The 23,583-nt window shown below is 37.0% G+C and overlaps 1 protein-coding gene and 1 non-coding gene across 2 annotated transcripts in view; one reads left to right on the top strand and one right to left on the bottom strand.

Annotated features, from left to right (window-relative positions):
• UNC5D (unc-5 netrin receptor D) overlaps positions 1-23,583 on the bottom strand; it is a 366,754-nt gene that overhangs the window by 321,189 nt on the left and 21,982 nt on the right. The window contains 1 exon segment of the mRNA XM_078149141.1: positions 3,259-3,402. Within this exon segment, the coding sequence (XP_078005267.1) occupies positions 3,259-3,402 (144 nt within the window).
• On the top strand, positions 8,395-8,498 carry LOC144456036 (U6 spliceosomal RNA). The gene has a single exon (XR_013484942.1). It is a non-coding gene; the product is annotated as a U6 spliceosomal RNA (small nuclear RNA).

Here is a 23,583-nt window from a genome sequence, read left to right as displayed (position 1 = left end):
AGCTTGGTTTGAAAGCAAATGACTTAAATAAGGAGTCAAGAGATTAAAGTTCCAGTTATGACTTTGCTCTAATTAGCTGCATGAACTTGGGTAAGTCATTTAGTTTTCAATTTTTAAGTTTTGTTAGTGATCACTGAGGCATCAACTAAACTTCTATTACACCAAGGAGAGCTATGATACCTAAACATGACTGGCCTTTTGGAGAATGATCTTTTTTCTTGTAATGTTATGGCTGAGAATAAGCACTCATATTTTTTTTCTAGAGAAGGCTTTTAGGAAAGCTATAAAAGGTGTCCCAAAAGTCTTAGTGAACTCTTAAGCTATTAAAGTTCAAAACCCTACTGAGACTTTTGGGATACACCATATAGAGGCAGAACATTTAGGGTGAAAATATCACACTTTTAGACAATCTATGTTTAAATGCAACCTTTGCCCAAAGCCTGTTAACTGTGTCAACCTGGGCAAACCATTTCATTTCTCTGGGCCTTTTTTGCTTCATCTATAAAATTAATGGATGAAAGGATCTCTAAGGTCCCTTCCTCCTCTAAATCCTATTATCCTTGTCTTACAAAGTCATAATAAGCAACATTATATTTATTGGTTTGAACAGATCAAAGGACCCAGGTGAGCCTTTTGATTATTAGATGGACAGCAAAGAAATAGAATGGATTTTCTAGGTCAGAATAAATGAATATTGTTACCAAATTTAAATACCAGAAAATATCGAGCCAGAAATTATTTTTCAAAAGCACATTAATGAATATTTAATCCAACTCCTTCTTGGTAGAGATGAAAAAACTAAGACCAAAAAGGGTTATTCACCTTGATCACAAAGTTAATAAAGAACAGAATCAGGGCCACTTTTTTCTAACTCAATCAGGTTGAAACTAGGTAAATCCAGGCCCAAAGAGGTTAACATTCCTCTTGTTTTTAGTTAATAAAACTTTATTTTGGTAAGTACTGAGAAACTTTAAAAAAAGACTACAGGGAGGAAGCAGCACATGTATATCAAGTGAGCAGCACAGTTAATTAGGTGGTTCCAACCACCATTCCCTAACTCCAACTCCTTCCCACCTCGTCACAATGCCCTAGTATGATATCTGGGTCCCATCATCCCATATTAAACAGCGAGGGCAAAATGCATATTTTAAAAGGAAATTTCACTTCTTGAGAAATGTATATGTCTCTTCAAACAGCAACTCAGTTCTCCTCATAATCCCTGTACTATTGACATATGCTAGGCACAGTCTCCTTGAGTTCTCAGATAAATCCCCCTTGCCCTGTATTTTTTATGGCACTCTCACAAGAAGTCATTTGAATAAGACTGCAGTAACTGGCACTGTCCTTGGTGTCTTGATTACTTACTAGAAAGCTTCTATGCATTTTATTTTGACTTTCCCTAGAGAGGAACCACTTATGGAGAGAAATGAGGGGTTTTCTTTTGTTTTCTTTTTAAAGAAGAGAAAATACTCCATGTCATCACAACCAGAGGAGCTGGGCAATTTTTTCAATGGGACATAAAGGCATCATCTGTTAAAAACCTTAATGTAGACAACATCTCCACCACAGTCTGAGCTTGCCTAAGGTCATACTATACAAACCATACCAGTCCAAGATTCTGGAACTGTGTTTGGAACACAGCCTTTCTGTTGTAAATCCATTGGATTGTCAGGTGAGAGATTAATAACGTGAGGAAAGATTTGTATAGGATAAGGCTATGGCTCTAGGGATTCTGACTATCTGGCCAGCTTTTCCTCAGTGTTTTTGTTTGGGGTTCTCCAATGTCATGATTGTCCCTAGGAAGAGTCTTAGGCAGAGGGTTGTACCATAAACTGTGTGAGCTATTAGGCACAGCATATACCTAAGGGTTGTACAGTGGTGATCTTGTATCGAGTAAGCAATGGCTATGTGCTTCATAATACTGCCTGAATTTCTCCTTAGTCTCTCACATGGGCCTGTGTCACAGGTCATAGGATCCTGAAACAGAAACATCATGAAGAAATTTGGAGCAACTTGGGAAGGCATACGCTCCTATTTCTGCCTAGTTCTATTTCCCTGTTTTCTCTTAGACTAAGCTAGTGCACATTTAAAACCAATTTCTATATTTTAAGATTCATAGAGTAGATTTAACAGTGGGACACAAAGAGTCCTTAATGCCTTCTTATTTTTGCAGACTGTCATGGGCATTATAGAAAAAAAAATATTGCTTGTGCTTTCCCATAAATGACTCCTAACTGCTGCCTTTGGGTGCTATACACAGCAGCCCATTCTGACAGCTTTTCCTCTTGCATGAACAGTCTTTACCTGGCATTGCTGTGACACCCCAGTGCTCACAATCCAAACAGAAACTCTTAGCCAAACAGACTTGCTGAATACACTCCAGAGGAAATTATGAAACAGTTAAGAAGAAATTTAAGAGAACTAAGTGAATCTAATAAGAATACGGGCAAGTCAATCTGTGTCTCATTGCTAGCCATTTAGGGCCCTGAAGAAAAGCATCTAGAATCACCAAAAAGCCTGCTTTTGCTATTGAAATCTGGTAAAATATTTCATCACCTCAAGGATCTTTGATGTTTCTGATGTGGGCCACTCTCTGCACCAATGCAGATTACAGCCAATCTATAAACTGGTAGCTGGTGTTTGAGAATTACCATGCCTGAAAAATTCACCACTCTGTGGTCAGCCTGGAGATAAACCTATTTGAACACAGCTAGGATGATCCTAGAATTGCAGGAAAACTATTTATTATTAGGTTTATATTGGAAACCTTTTCAGTTTTTTAGGGCCTTCAGAACTTGTGCCCTTTTAGCATAACCCTTGAAAGCGTAGGGCTACCCCTAATTCTCCATGAGACATCAGATGAGGATGGTAGTAAAAATATCACACAGATACAAAAAAGATCTGTAAATACATCAAAGCAGGGAATTCCCAGTGTGGGAACTCCCTCCACAAACACAGAATAAAGCCATCTATAACTTAGTCGACAATTCCAAGAAGTTGTTTGAGAAACTTAAAGGTTAAATGTGTTGACCTGTGTCACACGGCTACTAAGTATCAGAGGTAAGATTTTAATCCAGGTCTTCTTGATCACAAGCCCAGTACATATATAATCACAGAATCTGAGCTTTGGAAGGGAACTCAGCAGCCATCTTGTCCAATCTATACATGAAAAGAATCACTATAACATTGATTCTGTGCAAAAAAAAAAAAAATCCTTTGAAGAGGAGGGCCAAAAAGGCAAGTGACAAATCTACTTACAGGCTATGCGGACTGATGCCTTCCGGCTCTTAGAGGTACCCAGATGGCTCCATGCAACACACTGGCACCAATAGTCTTCAGGTCCATGAAAATCCTCCACTTGCTGCCTGGTGACATTGATAAACACTTCTCGGACCTTCAGACCTGAAGGAGGAAGATAGAGGGAATCATCTGATATGGATATCTTACTGCAGTAGAAAGTTAAGGTAAGCCAACCCATTTCTTTTTTAATTAAACAATTCTGTTTTTAATCAAAGCAAAGCTTTAATTACTTTGACAATAATATATTACTGCTAATTAAATTCTAACAGCTGAGTAGGCCAGAACACATACATACATATAAAGAATTATCAACCAATGGGGGCTTTGGTGAGGTTTCAAAGGTGTCTCAGAGACTTGACTTTGTCTGCAGGCACATTACACATGTTTTCCCAAACTGCTGTGACAAACATAATATTCAAGTTTATCTCCATATAGAGATATACAGATTGCACCCAAGCAACCACTGTAAGATTTTAGTCCCAGAAGTTCATAGAATCAAAACTTTAGAATAAGAATCTTAAAGTTTACCCAGCTCCCTTAAATACTTGGTAACTAAAGGTTAATTTGTCTGTTGATGGTCACACAGGTATTCAGTGGCAGAGCCAAAATCTGAATCAAAATTCACTGACTTCAAACAAATCCAGTGTTAGATCAACCCAGAAGAAACATATGCCATTATCCTACAGCATTAGATCTCTGCAGAGACCTTGAATCTTTAGTCATGGTGGTTTAATGGCAAAAACACAGGCCTTGGAGTTAACAGATACAACAACAAGTTCCAGCCGGATGCTTATTTGTTGCATGAACTTGGACAAGTAATTTTATCTCTCTGAGCCTCAGTTTCCTAATCCATAGAATGAAGATAATAATCCTAGCTCTACCTATTTCACATGGCTACTGAGGAGAAAAAAAAGTGTTTTGTAAGTTTTGAGTCACTATACAAATGTGAACCATTATTAATCGTTAAAATGACTATAGAACACACATAATATATACATATGTATGTATATATGGATATAAAATTTATACATATACAAAAATATGATTTAGATTTAACAAGAATTTATTGAGAATCTCCTACGTGGTGCCAGGCATTGTTCTATCCCAAAGTGTTTCTGTTATAATAGAGGGGAGAAGACTATAACACACATAAAAGAGCTGGGGATCAATTGTGTGCTAAATTCCGCAGCACTGCTTCAGAAAAGGATTTCTGAGATGCCAGATAAATATAATACATTAATGTAAGCTGGATTAATATAGGAAGTCTACTTGAATAAGCTAGGAGTTAAATTCATCCTTGAATGGTAGGGAAGATTTGAATAGGTTATACACACATATAGGGACATGCATATGTGTATACACACATACACATATATGTGTGCATATATATATACATATATACATACATATATACATACATATATATATATATATATATATATATATATACACATATATATGTATATGTGAAGGGAAACTGATAATGAGGATAAAAGAATATCTGCACATGTATCTCTGGTTAAAGTCTGATGACTAAGATACATAGAGAATTAACATGTAAGACTATCTCTACCCTTAATAGACAAGTAGACAAAGACAGTTTATAAAAGAAGACATGCAAGCAATTGACAATCATATTCGATTCTTCCAATACAACACCCCATTTTCCAACTCTGAGTGTTTCCACTATCTATTCTTCATCCCTGGAACACATTCCCTCCTCATCCCCACCTCCTAGCTTCCTTGATTCCCTTCAAGTGTTACCTAAAGTTCCACCTCCTGCCTTTTCCAGTCCTTGCTCTTTGTGGCCTCCCTCTGACAGGACTCCCAACTGCATTCAGTTTTGGATACTACTTGCATTTGTGTACAGTTCTGACTACATTTCAGGGAAGACACTGATAAGCTTGAGAGCATACAAAGGAGATAACTTAGACAGAAAAAGAAATCTTTAAGATCTTGTCAAAAAGGACAAGTTGAAGTGAATGTGAATAATGTTTATTTAGCCTGAAGAAGAAAAGCATTTTCAGATGGTATTTGAGCCAAGGGATTGGGGGTAGGGCGAAGATTAGAGTTGTTCTGTATCTCCCCAGAAGGAAGAATTAGCAGCAATGGATATGCAATTCAAAGAGGCAAAGTTAGGCTTGAAGTAAGGAAGAACTGCCTAATAATTATAGCTATTCTAAAGTGGATTATTGGCTGCCTCAGCAAGTTATGGTTCCTCCTGTTGGATAGGTTATGGGTCTTCAAGTAAAGTACAGATAAGGACTTATAAAGTATGCTATAGCTGAGATTCAGGTACAGATTAAGGGAGAAAAAAAGCCTTGGGGCCCCTGCTGATGCTGAGACTCTGAACCAACATTAAATATCATATATTGGTTCCTACAGCATGTTCATTTGTGCTTTATAGACTGAACCTTGACATATATAGAGTCAAGACCATCTGGGATTCCAGGGTCTTTACTGAGTCTGCAGGCAAAATTGGCAATGCATTCTAAGGTAATGTTGACACTAGATCAGAAAATATAATATTTGACCTGAGTCTTGAAGGGAGACTAACAGTTTAATAAGGAGAAATCACTGTAGATAATTCCAAGCAAAGGGGATGGTTTGAGGAAAGACATAGCCCTTTGGAAAGCTTAGGATATGCATGGGGAATGGCAAGTAGCCCAGTATTGTTGGAACGTAGACTATGTAGGATAGAAAGATGAAATAAGATTTATGGAAGTTGTTAAGTTACCAAAAACAGCTGTTTACATTGTCCCATAACCTACTGTAGAAAAAGAGACCAGGCATGAAAAAATGATGGGAAAATACACAGCCCAAAAAATATCTTGACTCATTTCCTTGCAAAGAACGGGAATTAGGGAATTCAGTAGGGACAACTCCTAGACCAGAAGCACTTCCACTTATACTGAGCTGTCGAGTTTCCATGAGTATTGAAGACTTCAAGTAGAAGCAGCAAGAAAACAACTATCTGTAGTTGCCTGTAGTTGGAATAGGTCAGAAGGGCTATTCCTTCAAGATGAGAGACTTTGGTGGCAACAAAACTAAGGCTTTTCTCAGAAAACAAAACAAAACAAAACAAAAAACCAACCAACCAACAAACAAAAACTTTGGCATCCCCTAAGAAGAAGGTGATGGAAGCATAAAAAAAAGTTACTTGTTGGTATTCCAAATAAATTTTAAGTTCTGGCAGTAAATGTGTAAAGTATGCAACTTGACAGTACAGAAAACGAAAAGAAGTGGAATTAATCGAGAAGATTGCAAGTAAGATTCACCACATCCTTGCAAGTGATCCATTATAAACCTACTCAGCATTAACTCTGTGATGTATGTAAAAGAAGAAAACATGATCCCTGAGATCTAGGAACTTACAATCTGGTTTAAGGATACAAGACTTGTTCACATGAAGCAAAAAATGAAAAATATCACATAAGGAAAAAACATTCTATGGTACAGATAACAAATGCATTTATTCAGAAGAGAAAGGACATAGCACGGTAGGGGAAAAAACAGAATTGAGAACTTATATTCTAATGGGGAGAGAACACGTACACATATAAGAATATATGTAATGTATACAAAATGCATTATAGACAGTGTTGGGAGTGAGGGCACTAGCAACCAAGGAGGTTGGAAAAAAGTTTTACTTAGAAGAGGGCACTTGAACTGAGTCTTTAAGGAAACTAGAGAATGCAAGAGGCAGAAGGGAAGACTAAAAGGCCCAGATCTTTTTCATGCAAGTTTGGATCCAGCAGAATGTCCCCTTCTCTGTACTTAGATTGCTAATATTTTCAACTTAAGTAAAGGATTTTATAATAATTCCATTTAATTTTGTTGTAATTGAACCATTGTTCTTTTTCTGTCAAGATCTTTTCGCATTGAAATTATCGTCATCATCACCAACAACAACAGTTATCATTTATAGAGTGCCTACTGTATGCATGCCAGGCACTGTGCTAAGTCCTTTATAAATATCTATTTTTAACACTTATAAAAATCCTCATAAGGAAGAGAGGTACCATATTATCCCCATTTTAGAGTTGAGGAAACTGAGGTAAACAAAGGTTGACTTACCCAAGGTCATAGAGTAATCTTATCAATAACATTTAGTCTTTCTATAGTGCCTACTATATGCCAGGCACTGTGCAAAGTACTTTTTAAATATTATTGCAATTGACCGTCGCAACAATACTTCACAACAACATGCTATCATTACTCTCATTTTGCATTTGAGGAAACTGATGCAGAGGTTACATGATTTATCCACAGTCACCTAACTAGTCTCCGAGGCAGGATTTGAATTCAGGTCTTCCTGACAACAACCCCAGCATTCAATCCATTCTGCCAACTAGCTGTCTCCTGTCATGTAGCATATTAGCTATTTTCCTCAGATGTCAAATATTTATATAATTTCAGCATGCCTTCTATGAGTTCGTAGAAGTCATTCTTTAAAAAGAGTGTTGATGACAATGAGAGAAAGGACAGATATTAGTAACAACACTACACTGTTGACTACTCTTGGGGTAATTAGTGAATGAGTTCAGGATCTACTTAATTAGACTACCATAAAGCCTGCCTTTTCATCTTGTCCATGAGGATATGGTGAAACACTGTATCTTGTTCTTTGTGGAAATCTCAGGACTCTGTCTTTGCAGTTCTCCTCATCTATTAGTCAAGTAGCCCTTTCAGAATAGGAAATGAGGTTTGACTAGTTTGACTTGCTCTTGATGAACCCATGCTGGCAAGTAAGAATCAGCATGCCCTTTCTAACCATGACTTTAATAATGCATTTTGGAATGTTGCAAGGAATCAAAGTCAAGCTCACTCTCCTAGAGTTTGAAGAAACTTAACCTTTTTGAAAATTGGGTTAACATTTGCTTCTCTCCACATGAGCAACACCTCTTTTATTCTCATCCCTTTTTTTTCCAAGATCACTCATCACAGCTCAGCAATGACATCTACAAGTCTTTAGGACCCTGCTATGTATTTCATTTTGCCCCAGACACCCATCAACATGAACTCCTTTGCTATTTCCTCCCTCCTCTTTTATAAATTTATCACAGCTCCATCATTTATAAAATGAGGGAACAAGTTCTGGCTCTGGTGGTATAGACAATACAATAGGAATGATGCTGAAATTATCATGGCCCACGCAAAAGGATGACACACTAATTTGTGAAGTGTCCTTTATTTTATAATACTAGAGAGGGAGCAGTCAGAAGCAAAATGCACTTTTTTCCATTCCAAACCGATCCTTTGTTATTGTTGTTCAGTTGTTGCAGTTGTATCCAACTCTTCATGACCTTTCCTTACTATTTTTTTGGCAAAGTTCCTGGAGTAGCTTGCCATTTCCTTCTCCAACTCATTTTACAGATTAGGAACTGAGGCAAACAGGGTTACTCTTGCCCAGATCACACAGCTAGTAAGTGTCTGAGATCAGGAATGAGTCTTCCTGACTCCAGGCTTGGCACTATATCTGATATGCCACCTAGCTGTCCCAAACTGATCCTTTATGGGAGACTAAAAGTGTGTGTGTGTGTGTGTGTGTGTGTGTGTGTGAAACTAGAATCTAAGAGGGAACCTTAGCGTGCCTCTTAGAGAATAGCTGAACAAATTACAGTGTATGAATATAATGAGACTGTACCATGACACAAGAAATTATAAAAGACATGACTTCAGAGAATCCTGGGTGGTATGGACTGAGGCAAAGGGAAGTAAGGAGAACAGGATAATGATTTATACAAGGATTGCAAGACTATAAAGGAAAACAATGCTGAAAGACTTAAGAACTCTGATCCTTGCAGTGACCAATCACGTCTCCAGAGAAGCCATAATGAAACATATCACCTACCTCCTGAGAGAGAAGACATGGGCATGCCGTACAAAGACACCTATTTTTTGGATACGGCTGCTGTGTGGATGAGTTATATTTAACTGTGCTGATTTGATAAAAGTTTTTTTTCTCCCCTCTCCCTTCTCTTTTTGTTGGTTAATATTGGGGCAGGGACATAGTAATAGTGATCCAAGAAGGGAAAAAAAAAAAGGCGGCAGGGCTTTGAAACATTTTTTTTTAAATGTTAGACAAAAACACAAGGAAGTTCAGAAGGAAACACAATTAAGCAGGACAATTTTTAAACTATCAAACACATAGAATTTGTTTTATACAAACATACAAACATTAAGCAAATGGTATAAAATGAAGACTCACCATTGTATATAAAGTCCTCTTTTTGTTTTCTTGTGTTTGTGGAAATATTTTTGCGTGTATTTTAATTCAAAATAATCTTAAAATGAGGAGAGGGTAATAGATAAGCAGAGCCTACATGTTTCTAAGATTGACTGATTCTTTGAGGCTAAGGATGAATATTTGCTCTGCATCTTAGAAGAAGTAAGATTTGGATAGATAAAGAGAAGAAGACAGAACATTCAAGGTAGAAGAAACAATAGGAAGAAAGAGATATTGAAGCAGGAATGATTATTAGGACAGGTAGAACATTTGCTGGACCAGATTAATACTGAAAAATTGAACTGAATGGGGAAAGATGCAACAACTGAATTTTAAATCCTACCTCTGAAACTTACTTAGTTGAGTGACAATATCAATTGACCTAACTTCTTCAGTTTTACTTTCTTCATCTATAAAACAGATGAAAATTTTAAAAAAAAGTACTTTCATTGTGCTAAGTGTTGTGTTAAATGCTGGGGATACAAATAGAAAAATCTGGAAAGTCTGTATTTAAGGAGCTCACCTACACTCTAGCTGGAGAAGACAATACATAAAAGAAAATTCAATTCCAGGGTGGATCCTGGGGCCCTTAGATTCTGTCTAAAGGTTAAATGGCTATGCCATGTGAGCAGTCAAGCAAACCAGATGGCTTCTGGGCAGCCCAAATGGGGAAGAAGTGACAGGAGGAGCCAAGGAAGGAGGATGTCACATTGGTAGTATGTTTTCCAACCAGAAGTAGTCCCAGATGGGTTCTGGGACAGCAGAGGGGTAGGTGGAAAGAAGAGTGAGGGATAGCAAAGGGGCAATGATGCTTCTGGTGTTAACAGGTAGTTCCTACCTCACAGGTTTGTTGTCAGGTACAAATAGAATAATGTATATAACATACTCTGTTATTTTAAAAATACTATGTAAATGACAGTTATTATTATTATTATTATTATTATTATCATTATGAATGGAAGGAAGGGTAGGGTTGACTTGTGAGATTGTCAGTGAATGTAGGGTCCTTGTATGGAAATTCCTTCCATCAATGAAGATCTATAACTTATCAGCAACATATTCTTTGGAGCTTCCTGAGGGACTCAGAAGTAAGCTGACTTGCCCGTGGTCACACAGCATATTTGTGTCGCAGGTAGGATCATATAATTATTTAGAGCTCAAAAAGATCTTAGAAATTAATTAGTACAACCCCTCCCTGTCCCACTTTGAAGATGAAAAAAAATGACATCCAGAGAGATTATCCAAGTTCTCCAAATCATACAGGTATTAAGTTGCAGAACAAGGATTCTAACCTGGTCCTCTAACTTCAACCTTGGTCTTCTTGACTCTAAGGTCAGACCTCTTTGCTTTGTCCCATCCTGTCTGTCATTATCATAATCACCATTAGTATTTTTACTATGGCTGCTGCTGCTATTATTTCTCTCACAATTGCTACTGTCCTTTCCTCTCTCCTTCAAATTCATGTCAATGGTGAGAGACATTCAATTTCAGGGAATAACAGTGAAGAAACACCAAATAAAAATGATCCCATCAGAAGGGTGAAGCACCCAGCTTGAGAGATTGACATGTGCCATACTTCATTGGCAGGACTGCAAAGACATGAATTGTGTCCTCCCCAGGGAGCAGAGGTATTGGTTTGAATTAGGAAGCATGAGAATAAGTGGAAAGGCAGTCTATTGATTTGAAAACAGGGAATACATTCATTTTTCGTCACTTTCTTCTCTCCTTGCACATTCCCAAGATACTCATTTCTCCTTGGCAGGAAATGAATGAAAACACAATCTTGAAGTATTTCAGGCTTATGAAGTTTATAAAGCAGAAAGAAATTTCCAAAGCTGAACCTCCCAAATTGGCTGCCACTTAATCTCAGGCATCATTAACAGCTGGGCATTTTGCTTTTGGAAGTCATTAGGAGTCAGCCTATTCCTCCAATAAAGAGCAGAAATGAGCTCCAATATGAGGGTCATAACTGCCCTCATGTGCTTTTTGGTCCTAATGTAGTGCTGTGTTCTACTCAGGCAGTTTAACAGATGCTGGGGGACAAAGCCCTGAGATTAATTTTAGCTTTCAACCTAATATCAGGAACACTTGATGTAGTCCAGTCAAAAGATCTTTCCAGTGGTATCTGAAGGGTGTGCCTATAATAACATCCATTCTGCTCCTCCCCAAACTATTTTCTGACTTATTTAATCTTCCCTTTAAAGTACAGTAAATGATATTGCTATCCCATGCAAAACATCCTGCTGAATCTTCACTTAGCCTGTCTTCATTAATGGGAACTCCTCAGTATTATCAAATTATCCTTCTATTTGTTAATCTTCTGGATAATCAAGCTGCATAATTTATTCTTGGCCAAATGTTTCCATCATACTTTAAATGAGAACTGCTTTTAATTAGGGAAAAAAAATCAAACCCAAAACTTTTTTTTTTAAAGTAGGTTTTGTGTTTGTTCACATTTAATGAAAAAAATAAGGGGCACTATTAAGTTAAGGTGAAAATAATAACTGTCATAGAAGGCTTTACAGTTTCCCAAGGGCTCTTAAATACATTATCTCATCTAATCCTTAAAATAACCCTGCAGATCTTTTTAAATTTACTCTATAAATGAGGAAACTGAGGCTCAGAGGGGTTAAGTGAATGGTATCAATACTAGTGAGTGTCAGAAGTAGGATTTGAGCCCAGATCTTCCTGATGCAACTTGCAACATTCTCTCCATTATACTATGCTACTTTTCTGGCTAAGATATAGTCCCCGCCCCCATGACAGGAGAATTTACCTATTCATAAATACCTATAATCAATAGAGCTTAAAGGAGATACAAGAAAGTGAGATTTAAATGTAGTCCAAATAGGGTTGGAGGGGGTGTCCTTACTGGTTCCATTTGGGTATAACATAATATATTAGAAGGGATGTAGTAGAAGATAAGTTTAGAAAAGGAAGGTGGCACCAGGTCATAGAAGACCTTGAATGTCAAGGCTAAAGAGTGTGTATTTTATTCACCAAACAATAAATGGTATTGATCACACACTTTAATATGCCAATATTTCAAGAATCTGTACTTTCATACAGGTGGGCAGTTTCTCACTGGCAAAAATCACAATCTCTTTGGGAATGTCTTGCTTAAGGACAAAGAACCAAATTGACATTGATATCACAACATTGAAAGGTGTGGCAATCTACTGCTCTTGGGCTCCACTCAGAATCTCAGCTATTCTGAATTTACAGATTTCTTAGGACCAAGCTTCCATTCCTGATCCCCATTCTCCCATTACAATATCCCCATCCATATGAACCCAATCCCTCCTACATCCCTCTTCCACTCTACCTCATGCTTCCCTTGTACTCTCTTCATTATATTGTGAACAAGTAGTCATTTGTATTATACTCATGCTCATCCTTGAAAAATTACTTTCCATACAGTTTGTATTAAGCTTTTTACATACATGTGTTCCCCACTAAGCTCCCTTCACTTCCCACCCCACAATAGAATATAAGATCCTTGAGAGCTAAGCCATTTTTGTTTTTCTCTTTATCTTTGCATCCCCAGCATCATACTTGGCATATAATAGGTGCTTAATAAATGCTTGTTGAATCGAATCATATGGAATGGGAACTGACTGATTGTCTTAGATAATTGCTAAAGTATTTTGAAGTCAACTTGGTGAGGTACTTCTCTAAGTTTGGATAGATTGGTCTTTAGACAACAAGCAGACACAAGTCTATTACTGGCCCTTTACTTGGAGCCATTGTGGTTTGGTAGGACCTGCTGGCACTTATTGCCTAGGGGAGACCAAGGTTACCTCTGCACTACACCAGGAGGCATCAAAGTATGAATCAGGAGAGGATACTTCTTGCACAAACACACGTATGATAGAGGTGGAATGGTGGCATCATGGTATATCACAATGCTGGACTAGAAATTATGAATACATTAGTTGATAGAAGGCCTCAGACATTTAGTAATTCTAAGACCCCGTGCATCTTAACCTCTACTGGCCTCAAGCTACCTTCTAAGATTTACTTACTAAATGGAAGGGTTACCGTGTGTGTGAGATCAAGAAATTACAGATCCTTTGCACAATCACATGTGTGTGTATGTATACACACATATCTATACATATATGTATACATATATACACATATATCTATACATACATGCATATATGTACATGAACATATAATCATGTAAAAATAATAAGAATTAAGAACATTTTTGTTTGTTTCCAGTGAAGCTCCTTTAAGCATAACACAGGAAGCTGGAATACAGCTGCCTACCTCTGCATTTCTGGAGATGGAATCAAAGCTATTCATAAGAACTGGTACCAAGCAACCCATACTCCAGACTAATAAAATATGACATGTCCTAAGTAACAGCAGCATTGTACCTGAAAACATATAACTCTAATAAGCATGAAGAGTCCAACCCTTTGAATTATTGTGCAAATTATAACCATCAGCCTTTGTTATAGAGTGGAGTCTTCCAGAATGTAAAATGATGACTATGGCACTGATATGCTAATAAGCTTTCTGCGCTGTTGGATGGTTTAGTTGCAGATAGACTAATGTTGGCAGCAGATGAATAATTGCCCGGCATGTACTAAACATAACAGGGCAGCCCAGAACTTCATCATTTGTCAGCTTTATTTGTTTAAATGAGAAAAATGCTGACAGAAGTTATTGCTGTAATCCCCTTATTTATCAGACAGAAAATGCTAGTTACTCTTAGCAGGTCTAATCCTGTTGGAAGCCCAAAAATTAGAGTATTTTAAAACTAATTTAAGGTATATACTTCAATGTTCAAAAGAGGAGAAATGTAAAGTGGGGGAAGAAAGATGGAGAGAGGAAAAGATATTTTTTTTTTTTTACATGGGCTCTTACAGGGCAACTTTAATACAAGGGTGGATGCCTTAGCTTACGATGATCACTTGTGCAGGAGGGACATAAAAATTCTGGAATGGTATTTAACATTCATTACCATGCCAACACAAGACCAGTGCCTACTAACAGCTGTCCTCCAAGCCTTTTATCTGCAGCTCATTATCACACTTACACAAAGCCCATCAGTAACATCATTTCTCCGGTACTGTTGCCAACTGGTTTGCAAATACACCTGGTGATGAACATGAAAAGAGGGATTTGAAATAGGTCTGAGATGTCTTCCTCACACACTCCATGTACATAGATTGTTGGAACATTCTCGGTGGTGATTGGTGTTTGCACAGCCCAACTAGATAAGAGTCTGTGGGGGGAAGGCCTTAAGGGGTAAGCAGATTGAAAACTCAGTACGGATCAGTGGGCTCATCAGCCCCCAAATCAATTGCCATATTAGGCCACATTAATGAAAACACAGTGTTCAGGACCCTGAGAAGTTGTATGTAGGAGTGGATAGAGAGCCAGCCTTAGAATTAGGAGGAACTGGGTTCAGATCCAGCCCCAGACAAATACCGGCTGCATGACCATGGAAAGTCTCCCATTTTCTCACTGCCTTTAGCCAATTCTCTAAGAAAAAAAATAGAAGAACAGATGCTGTTCTATATTGTTAGATGCTGACTCTATTGTCTTCACTGACATCCTCTGTACCAATAACATCTCAGGTCCCGTAAAAAACAAAGTGTGCAAAATAATGCCATTTTGGTTCTGTTAAACTTCAACCAGGCCATCTCTGGAAGACTGTTTGTCTGTGGGTGTTAAAATTTAGGGATGATACTGACAATATGAAGCACATGCAAGAAAGAGAGAAGAGCACAGCAAAGGGCCTGGAAACCTTAACACATGTATAAAAGATAAGTTGAAGAAACTGGGGATTTTTCGATTGGGGCAGAGTAATGTATTTTCAAAGACAAAGCTATTTTTAGGCACCTAAAAGGTCTACCATGTTGAAGAGGCCTTAGGCTTGAGTCACTCAGCCTTAGAGGTAAGAAGTAGAAGGAATGGGGCAAGTCAGACAGAAGCAGATTTCAACTTGATATAAGGAGGCTAAAAATAAAAAAAAAAATTACTAACCAAAGGGTTAGAGAAAAGCAATGGAAGGGACATTTCAATAATTACTTCCCTATTACTCAAATACTTCAAAAGGAAGTTAGATGACCACTTGTTGGGGATGCTGCAAAAGGGACACATGCTCAGGTGTGGGTTGGACTAGTTGTTTTTGTAGAACCCTTATGGCTTTGAGGTTCTAGATTTATAGGAAGAGAGACTGAGAACCTATCATCTTCCTCTTCATTCAACCTTTTCATACTGAGTCACAAGTTGGAAAAAAAAAAAACAGGCTAGGCAGGAAGTGTCTAGAGAGTTTATACATGGCTTAGCTTTATTATTATTTCACTGTACCAAGTTAGCAAATTATGTTTACTATGTTAAACCTCTCTTGCCACATTTGTAAAATTATAGGGTTACTGAGAGGAATAACTAGTAATCATTAAGACACTCCTCACTCATATCAAGTCCACTAATTGAATTTAAACACAATAACACTGTCCCAAAGAAAAGGTGAAAAGAAAATTGTTGCGCCTTCTTTTTTCTTGAGGTGGGTTACTGTGGATGCTGAGAGGTTGAGTCTTGTCAAAATTACAAAGAAAGTCATTGTTCCAAGTGCTCAGATGGGAGGTTGAGTTGAGGGGCAAAGTTGTAAGGAGCAATAGGATTCTCTTTCTTGAGATCTCATCTTGGTAGTAAATGAGTTGTACAGGAGAACCTAGAATGAACAATACATATGAGGCTCAAAGCTAAAGACTTTTTAGTTTTGTGCTGGAAATATTCCCATTTGGTAACAGTTGCTGTCATCCCGATGTCCTCACTATGTGGTCCTGAAATCTGAGGATCACAGATAGGACTGTCTACAGTAAATTAATTAGAAAATACTGAGAGCTAAAATCTTAGTCTCTATTTAGTGCTCAATACCCTGGCACACACAGGGTTACCATTTTAAGGCAGCCTATCTTCTTCTCCTTGGGAGCTTAGAATTCTTCATGCCAACACAATACATATACTAGTAAATTAAATGGTGGGGGTAATTAAAAAAGATTTTAAAAATATTTCTATTTTTTAGGCAGATGATTAATTAGGCTAAAATGTCTCTGCAGCTTCATCATAGTGACAAGATTAAAGTTTATTTTATCCCCACCCCCAATAAAGGGATAAAAAGAAAAGCAGACTATCACATACTCTGTCTAATAAATATAATCTTAGTTTTTCCCATAATAATAATCACTTAACATATATACTTCAAGAAGAGTATAAGTTCAACATTAAGTATCAAAACAAGGAACTAAACCTGAGTTTGCCGCTCCTCCTGCACAAGAGAGCAAAATTAATCAGCACAGAGATGCTTCCAGGACAGCAGCAAATTAACATGACAGTGCTGCTTGACACAGGAAAGGAAAAACACAAGACAAGAGAGGGTGACATAGGGGACTGTACTCCCTGCCTGTCTCAGGCCTTTTAACTTAGTAATGGATACTACAGAAAATCAATTCATGTTCCAAATCCTGCAACATCAAATACTGCTATGACTTGGTAATCTGCATCCATACACAATCTAGAATATAAACTACATGAGGGCAGGGAATGGGATTTATATTTTTGTGATATCTATTGCAATGCACTTGCACTAGTGATTAATGCATTACTGGTTAATTAGGTTCTTTAAAAAATTCCTTGATGAATAAGTGATACAAAGAGAAAGCAGTAAGAGTTTGAACTGAAGTCCAAAATAATTACTCTGGTTATTAAGTGTTAAAACATTAATTAACATAGCACTTTTCCCCACACAGAGCCATTGTTATGGAGGATGATAACTGAAGCATATGGACTGACAAACAATAAAGGCAGAATTTAACTTTAAGTCTTATGACTCCAAATCCAGTATGACCTAAAAGTTTAAAATTAAAATTTTACTTCTTTAAGGGTTGGTTGGTTGTTGTTCATTCTCAAAGAGGACCAAAATGACATCACTATGTTGGGGTCAAGGTCCAGTGTGTCTTACTGTGACTGAGCAGACCAATACGAGCTTGGAAGGCTCTACAACAGTTTGGGCACAACTAGTCTATATGAACAGTTGGAAAGCAGATGTCTCTAAATTTGCACATCTCATGTTTCTTTTGAGCTACTCCAATTCTGCTCTTCTCATAGAGACAGCACCTTCTTTCATGTAGGCACATCATGCTAGGCAGTCCTTTGTAGTGTGTCCTATGTCACACAATCAGTTTCAAAGTTCTTCAGACAGTCCTTCAGAGTGTCCTTGTATTACTTCTTCTGACCATCATGGGGACACATACCTCGTAGGAGTTCTGCATAAAATAGTCTTTAAAGCAAATGTACGTTTGGCATTTGAATAACATGGCCAGCCCATAAGAGCTGCATTCTTTTCAGTAGAGTTTTAATAGACAGGGATAGAGGACGGACCTGTGATTCCATTGGCATGGGGAATCCCACTGGAAGCAAATCTCCTTTGCCACTGCAGGTTATCAGCTTCTTTGCAATTTATAATCAGAGTTTCCAGATCACTGAGACTTACCCAAGGTGTTGTGGCTATTTTAGTTTAGAGACAGGATTCAAACCTATGTCTTCCTGATTCTGATGGCATTATTCTATCTACTATGAAGGTATACCTTGACCTTATTCTTTAAAATACATAATTCTTTAAAATGACTTTCAAAGATTTTAAAAACTCATAATGGCCTTTGAAATAAATGGAGACACTCCAGGATATTGCCATAGTTTTCAAGATGTATATGGGTAGGAAAGAATTAAAAAGCCCAAAAATACCAATAAGGAAATATGCATTAGATGATGTCTGTAGGGTAAATACAGGAAGAATTATTTGTAGATATGTGGTGGTCAAATGTTGCTCATCTCCTCTATTGATAGAACAAAAACAAATAGTCTTAAGTTTTCATTAGGAAAGGTTTAACTTATAGCAGACATAAAAGTATATGGAACAATATTAGATACTTGGGCAGATTATGTTCCTTCCCTGAAAACATATACTAATGGTTGGATCTAATAAGATGAAGTTATTAAAATTTTATACTTGGGTTCAAAATACCAAGAGAACAAATAAAGAAATAGAAAGGCACGGTCAGACAACAACTTGTGTGCAAGAAGTCTGAGGATTTTATTAGACTCTAAATAGTATAGTGTAGTATATGACAGCCAAAAAAGACATTGTAATCTTTGACTAAATTAATATAAAAATTATAATAGTCATTGTGCTGCTATCCTTTGTTCTTGTCAGATAACATCTGGAGTGTTGTGCTCAGGTTTTAGCATAAAATTTTAAGAAATACATTGATAAGCTTGAGCACGTTCAAAGGGTGGGGAAAGGGCCTACCAGGATATCAAAGTAGCTTAGGTATGCACTGGGCCTGAAGTCACGAAGACCTGAGTTCAAATCTGACCTCAGACACTTATTACCTGCATGAATCTGGGCAAATCACTTCACCTCTCAGTTTTCTCAACTGTAAAATAAGGATAGTAATAGCACCTCCCTCCTGGGTTTGCTGTGAGGATCAAATTAGATAATCTTTGTAAAGTACTTAGCTCAGTGTCTGCCACATAGTAGGCACTAAGGAAATGCTAGCAATTATTGTTAACGAAAACTATTTCACCTAAATGCCAAGAATGTGCTGGAAAACTTTTAACAAATGACTTTCTGGGGGAGGAAATATACACAGGCTACATTTTTAAGTTTAATGTGCATTATTAACACTTTTTCTCCACCTTTTTAAATTTAGATAATCAACAAGACAATCAATCAAACCTTTATTTGTAGTGTTTGCTAATTTCCAAGATAAAAATGCTTACAATTAAAATTTAACAACCAGCTTTCTTGAGCTAGTAGGAGCTAGCTCCAGTAAGCCCTTCTTAAAAAATATCAACTGAAGGAAGTGGCTTAGCCTAGATAAGACAAGATACAGGAGAGGAAGGAGGGATATAAGACTGATCTTCCATTATTTTGAGGGAGCTTTGGGAAGATTGGATTGCATTTATTTATTTGTCTCAGAGTACAGAACTAGGCTCAATGAGTTGGAACTTCAAAGGGGTTGGTTTTGGCCAGATATAAGGTTAAACTTCCTAAGATTAGCACTGTCCACAAGTAGAATTGGCTGATTCAGAAGATAATGATTTCTGTATCTCTGGAAAGCTAAGTGGTCATATGTCAAGGATCACTGAATCACAGAATTTAAGAACTGGAAGTAATCTCAGAATCCTTCCAGGCAAGTACTCTTAACCCTTGTATAATACATCCCATGAGTGATTTTCTCATTTCTTTCTGTAGGTTGTCAAGGCAGGACAACTTGTCACCTCTGAAAGTACCTCACTGCCATGTGGGGCTTGTTCAAATTGTAAGGAAATGTATTATTTGCCTGCTTCCCAATCTCTCCTACCCTGTTGCCATTATGTATATTTGAAATATGCCTTGCTCAACATCTGTTCATTGCTCCTACTTATACCTCCTCAGGCTATGAAGAAGTCAAAATTTTCTTCCCTATGAAAGCCTTTCAAAGATTTGGAGATTGCTCCGTTTCCTCAGTCTTGCCTTCTCCAGGTTAAACATGCTCAGATGCTTCCCCTGCAGGGGTTCCCAAATCCTTTCAAGATCCTGTTAGCCCTCTTCTAGACATATTCCAGCTTGGATGCCTTTTCTGAAATGTGATGAACAGATTTTATATACCTAGTGGTATGGATGTAACCTGACCACGAGGTGAAGGCTGAATACGGCAGAACTAGTAATTTTCTTGTTCTGGACACCATGCCTGCCTCAATGTTACCTAGGACCATTTTAGTTTTTTTTTGGTTGACACGCCAGATTGTTAGTGTATGCTGAAACGACAGTCCATTGAAACCTCTAGATATTTTCCATTAGAAGTATTGTCTAGTCATATCACCCCTCTCTTGTTATTTGTGAAGTTTCTTCTAAGTAAAAATGTAGAACTTCAAGGTTATCCCTATTAACTTTCATTTTATGTGGTTAAGGTCATCACTCCAGTGGCTAGAGTGGCTGAGCCAGTTGGTATTTTTTTCCTTATCTACATTATGTCAACCATTGTATTAGTTATCATTAGTTATTATCATACAGTCACTAGGCCTCCAGTATGCAGATGACTTCATTTCCTGAGTCTTCCACTGCATTCCTGCTGAGCTCAAGAAATGTTGATAGAACAATACATGGGTGTGCTGGTGAATGTTTAACCAGTTGGTTCTTTAAGGGAAGAATGGTTTCTGTCTTTTTTATATTAGCATGAGTATCATATCTAGGATAGCGATTCTCCTCATCACTCCTGCCTTTTCAGGGATAGAATTATAATTAAGGCAAGTCACAAATATATCACCTGTTCTGCTTTTGCCAGAGAACATACCACCAGATGCCTAAATAACTGAAGTGCTTTCATGTCAGTTTTTCAAACTTTTCTAATTCCATTTCTTTCCCAGGGGCTTGTGGTATGCCTCTACAAGAATACCACTGTTGTTTCTACTTTTCTTAACCTCACCAAAATGTTGTGCACCTTGTTTATTTTCCTAGGTTTATGAATTTGCTTACATGAGAAAATAATCTTAATGTAGAGTACTACTCTACCCACTGCCCTCTTTTTTTAACCTATTCTGTCCCATTTGTATAAGATATTCCTTTCAAGTACCAATCTTCATTCTAGTCACATCCTATCAGTGATGCACTATAAGTACTATTTTGTCTCCTTGTATCAAGATCTCTAGTTTGCTCCATTTATAAACAAGGCATGCATTTTATATAGATACCTTAGTCTATGATTTTTATTGGCAAATATTTATTTGACATTGCTGTAATATCAGTATACTTTTTTGTTATTCTTCCTCCTGTGTTGTGTACACTACTCTTTGTTACCATAACCATTAAATCTCTTTACATATTAAAGTTTTTTTTCCCTCCCCTATTCCTTTTCTGTTTAATGCACTCCTTACTACACTTTCATGATTCCAGACAAATGCACAAACACACACAACATACACACACATATAAAATATTCAAAAATTTCACAGGCCTTAACATAATAGCATTACTCATATATGAACTTGTTGATTTGTTATACTTTCTGTTTCAAAAGCTCTTCCAAAATTCACAGTGAATTTTTACATGAATACGTATTTAATGTAAATGTATATGTATGAAGATATACATATATACGTATGTATGTAATTATGTATATGTGTATATATATTAATATACATATATACATACATTTAATGCCACCCTAGATGGATGAATTGTATCTTTTTCAAGAGTATACTCTTCCTCTCATCCTCTTACTTAAGGCATAGCCAAGAAATTCATGTATTGCAAAAGGGATTGCTGCTCAGGTCCAAGTTGGATTATATGACCTCTGGTGATCTTTGCAACATAATATTCTATGATTCCATCATTTTAAAATTAGCTAAGTCTCATCTAGTTGATATGTAAAATAGAATGGCCACCATCCCATAGAAAAGCATTGGGGTTCTGAATCTTTGCAGCCCATTCCTGTTTCATTTTATATAGCAACAAGATATCTTTTACCAATGGCTTTAAATTCAGCTAGGTCCTGATTAGTGAAAATAATGAGTCTTCTGAAATAACTGCATTATTTACATTCACAAGGCATATTTCTATTGGATTGGAAATAATAGCTGTATTTGCCTCAAATACTGCAGATTTGGATACATGCAAGTACTCTAAAGGATTCCTTATTCACACTAATCAGGACCTAGTAATATTTTAAAACTTTAGTTTGGAAGTTTTTGAATCTAAATTTACCTCTGATCTATTGGCATTTTCTAGAAGATATTGTGCTTATTTGCTCATCAATAGAGCAAAGGCCTTGGGTCAAGACTTGGAAGATTTGGCAAATATTCCATTTCCTTCACCTCACTCCTACTCACCTTATCTATTAATTTTTTTATATCTCCAGAGGTAGATTGTAACTATTCTAAAAGGGAGAAAAAATAACACAAAGCATCACTAGAAACAGCAAGTAGGATAATAGTAGTTTTCTGGAGATTAGATTTTTTGCCACAACACACTGGAATACACATTAGTTCACTCATTAGAGTACAACATCTCAGAGGAAGAATAAGATAAGAGCCACTGAGTGTTGTTCAGGGAGCTCCTATTTTTACTGAACAATAAAGAAGTGGTTTAACTTATTGATAATCAAGCTTCCCACAGGCAATATTAGTTCAGTTGCCAAGTGGTTTTGTTTTGTTTCTTTTCTTGGGTGTTTTGGTTCTCTTGTCTTATTTTTATTTTGTAGCATCATCAGTCCATTACTTAGGAGTCTGAGGATTCCAAAGTGGGTATCACTGCTTAATTTCATGCTTTATATTGTTACTGGAATAGGAATCTAGAAAAGGAGCAGCTTGAGGTCAAACAAAGGGAAGAAGATTCAGTGGAATCTTTGGAGAGAATTCAAAGCATCCCTTCATGAACGTACAACAAAAAGGTAAAACATATCTAGGAGAGAAGAGGGCATTTCAAATATTGTTGTTATTCCCCGCCCCCCCCAGGAGGAACTCTGGCTCTGAGTCTTTGAAGCTAAATAATATTTTTTTTAAATTCCATTTTTTTCTTTTAATTTGAACCAACTTGCCAGAAAGACCAAAGTCAATTTTTAACCCTTAACAACTGACAGGACTTACAGCTTCCAATTCTAACCCCAGAGGATTTAAATTCTACTCTGCACAAATGGTTTTCCCATAAGACAGACATGCCAATCCACACATGGAAAGAAAAGAAGAAAAACCAAAATGAAACAAACAAAACTGAATAAAATCCACATGAGATGGTATCATCAGTCAATTCAACCAACTAGCATTTATTGAATGCTTACTATTTGCCAAGAAAGACTGTTTACCCTATAAAATGAATGATACCAGAAAAAGTTGATCTAATGGATAATTCAAGGAAAAAAAATCTCACCATTCTAGACATTGAAGGAAATACAAGATTTTGATCAGACAGTTTCTGCCCACATAGGTCTTACAGTTTTGTTGGGGACATAGTGTTTGAAGATAATCACTTTATCTAAATTATTTTAATAGTG

This window comes from Phascolarctos cinereus, unplaced genomic scaffold, assembly GCF_003287225.1.
Source record: "Phascolarctos cinereus isolate Bilbo 61053 unplaced genomic scaffold, phaCin_HiC Scaffold_2;HRSCAF=192, whole genome shotgun sequence".
Classification (NCBI taxonomy): Eukaryota; Metazoa; Chordata; class Mammalia; order Diprotodontia; family Phascolarctidae; genus Phascolarctos; species Phascolarctos cinereus.
This window is presented reverse-complemented; position numbering and strand designations above follow the sequence as displayed.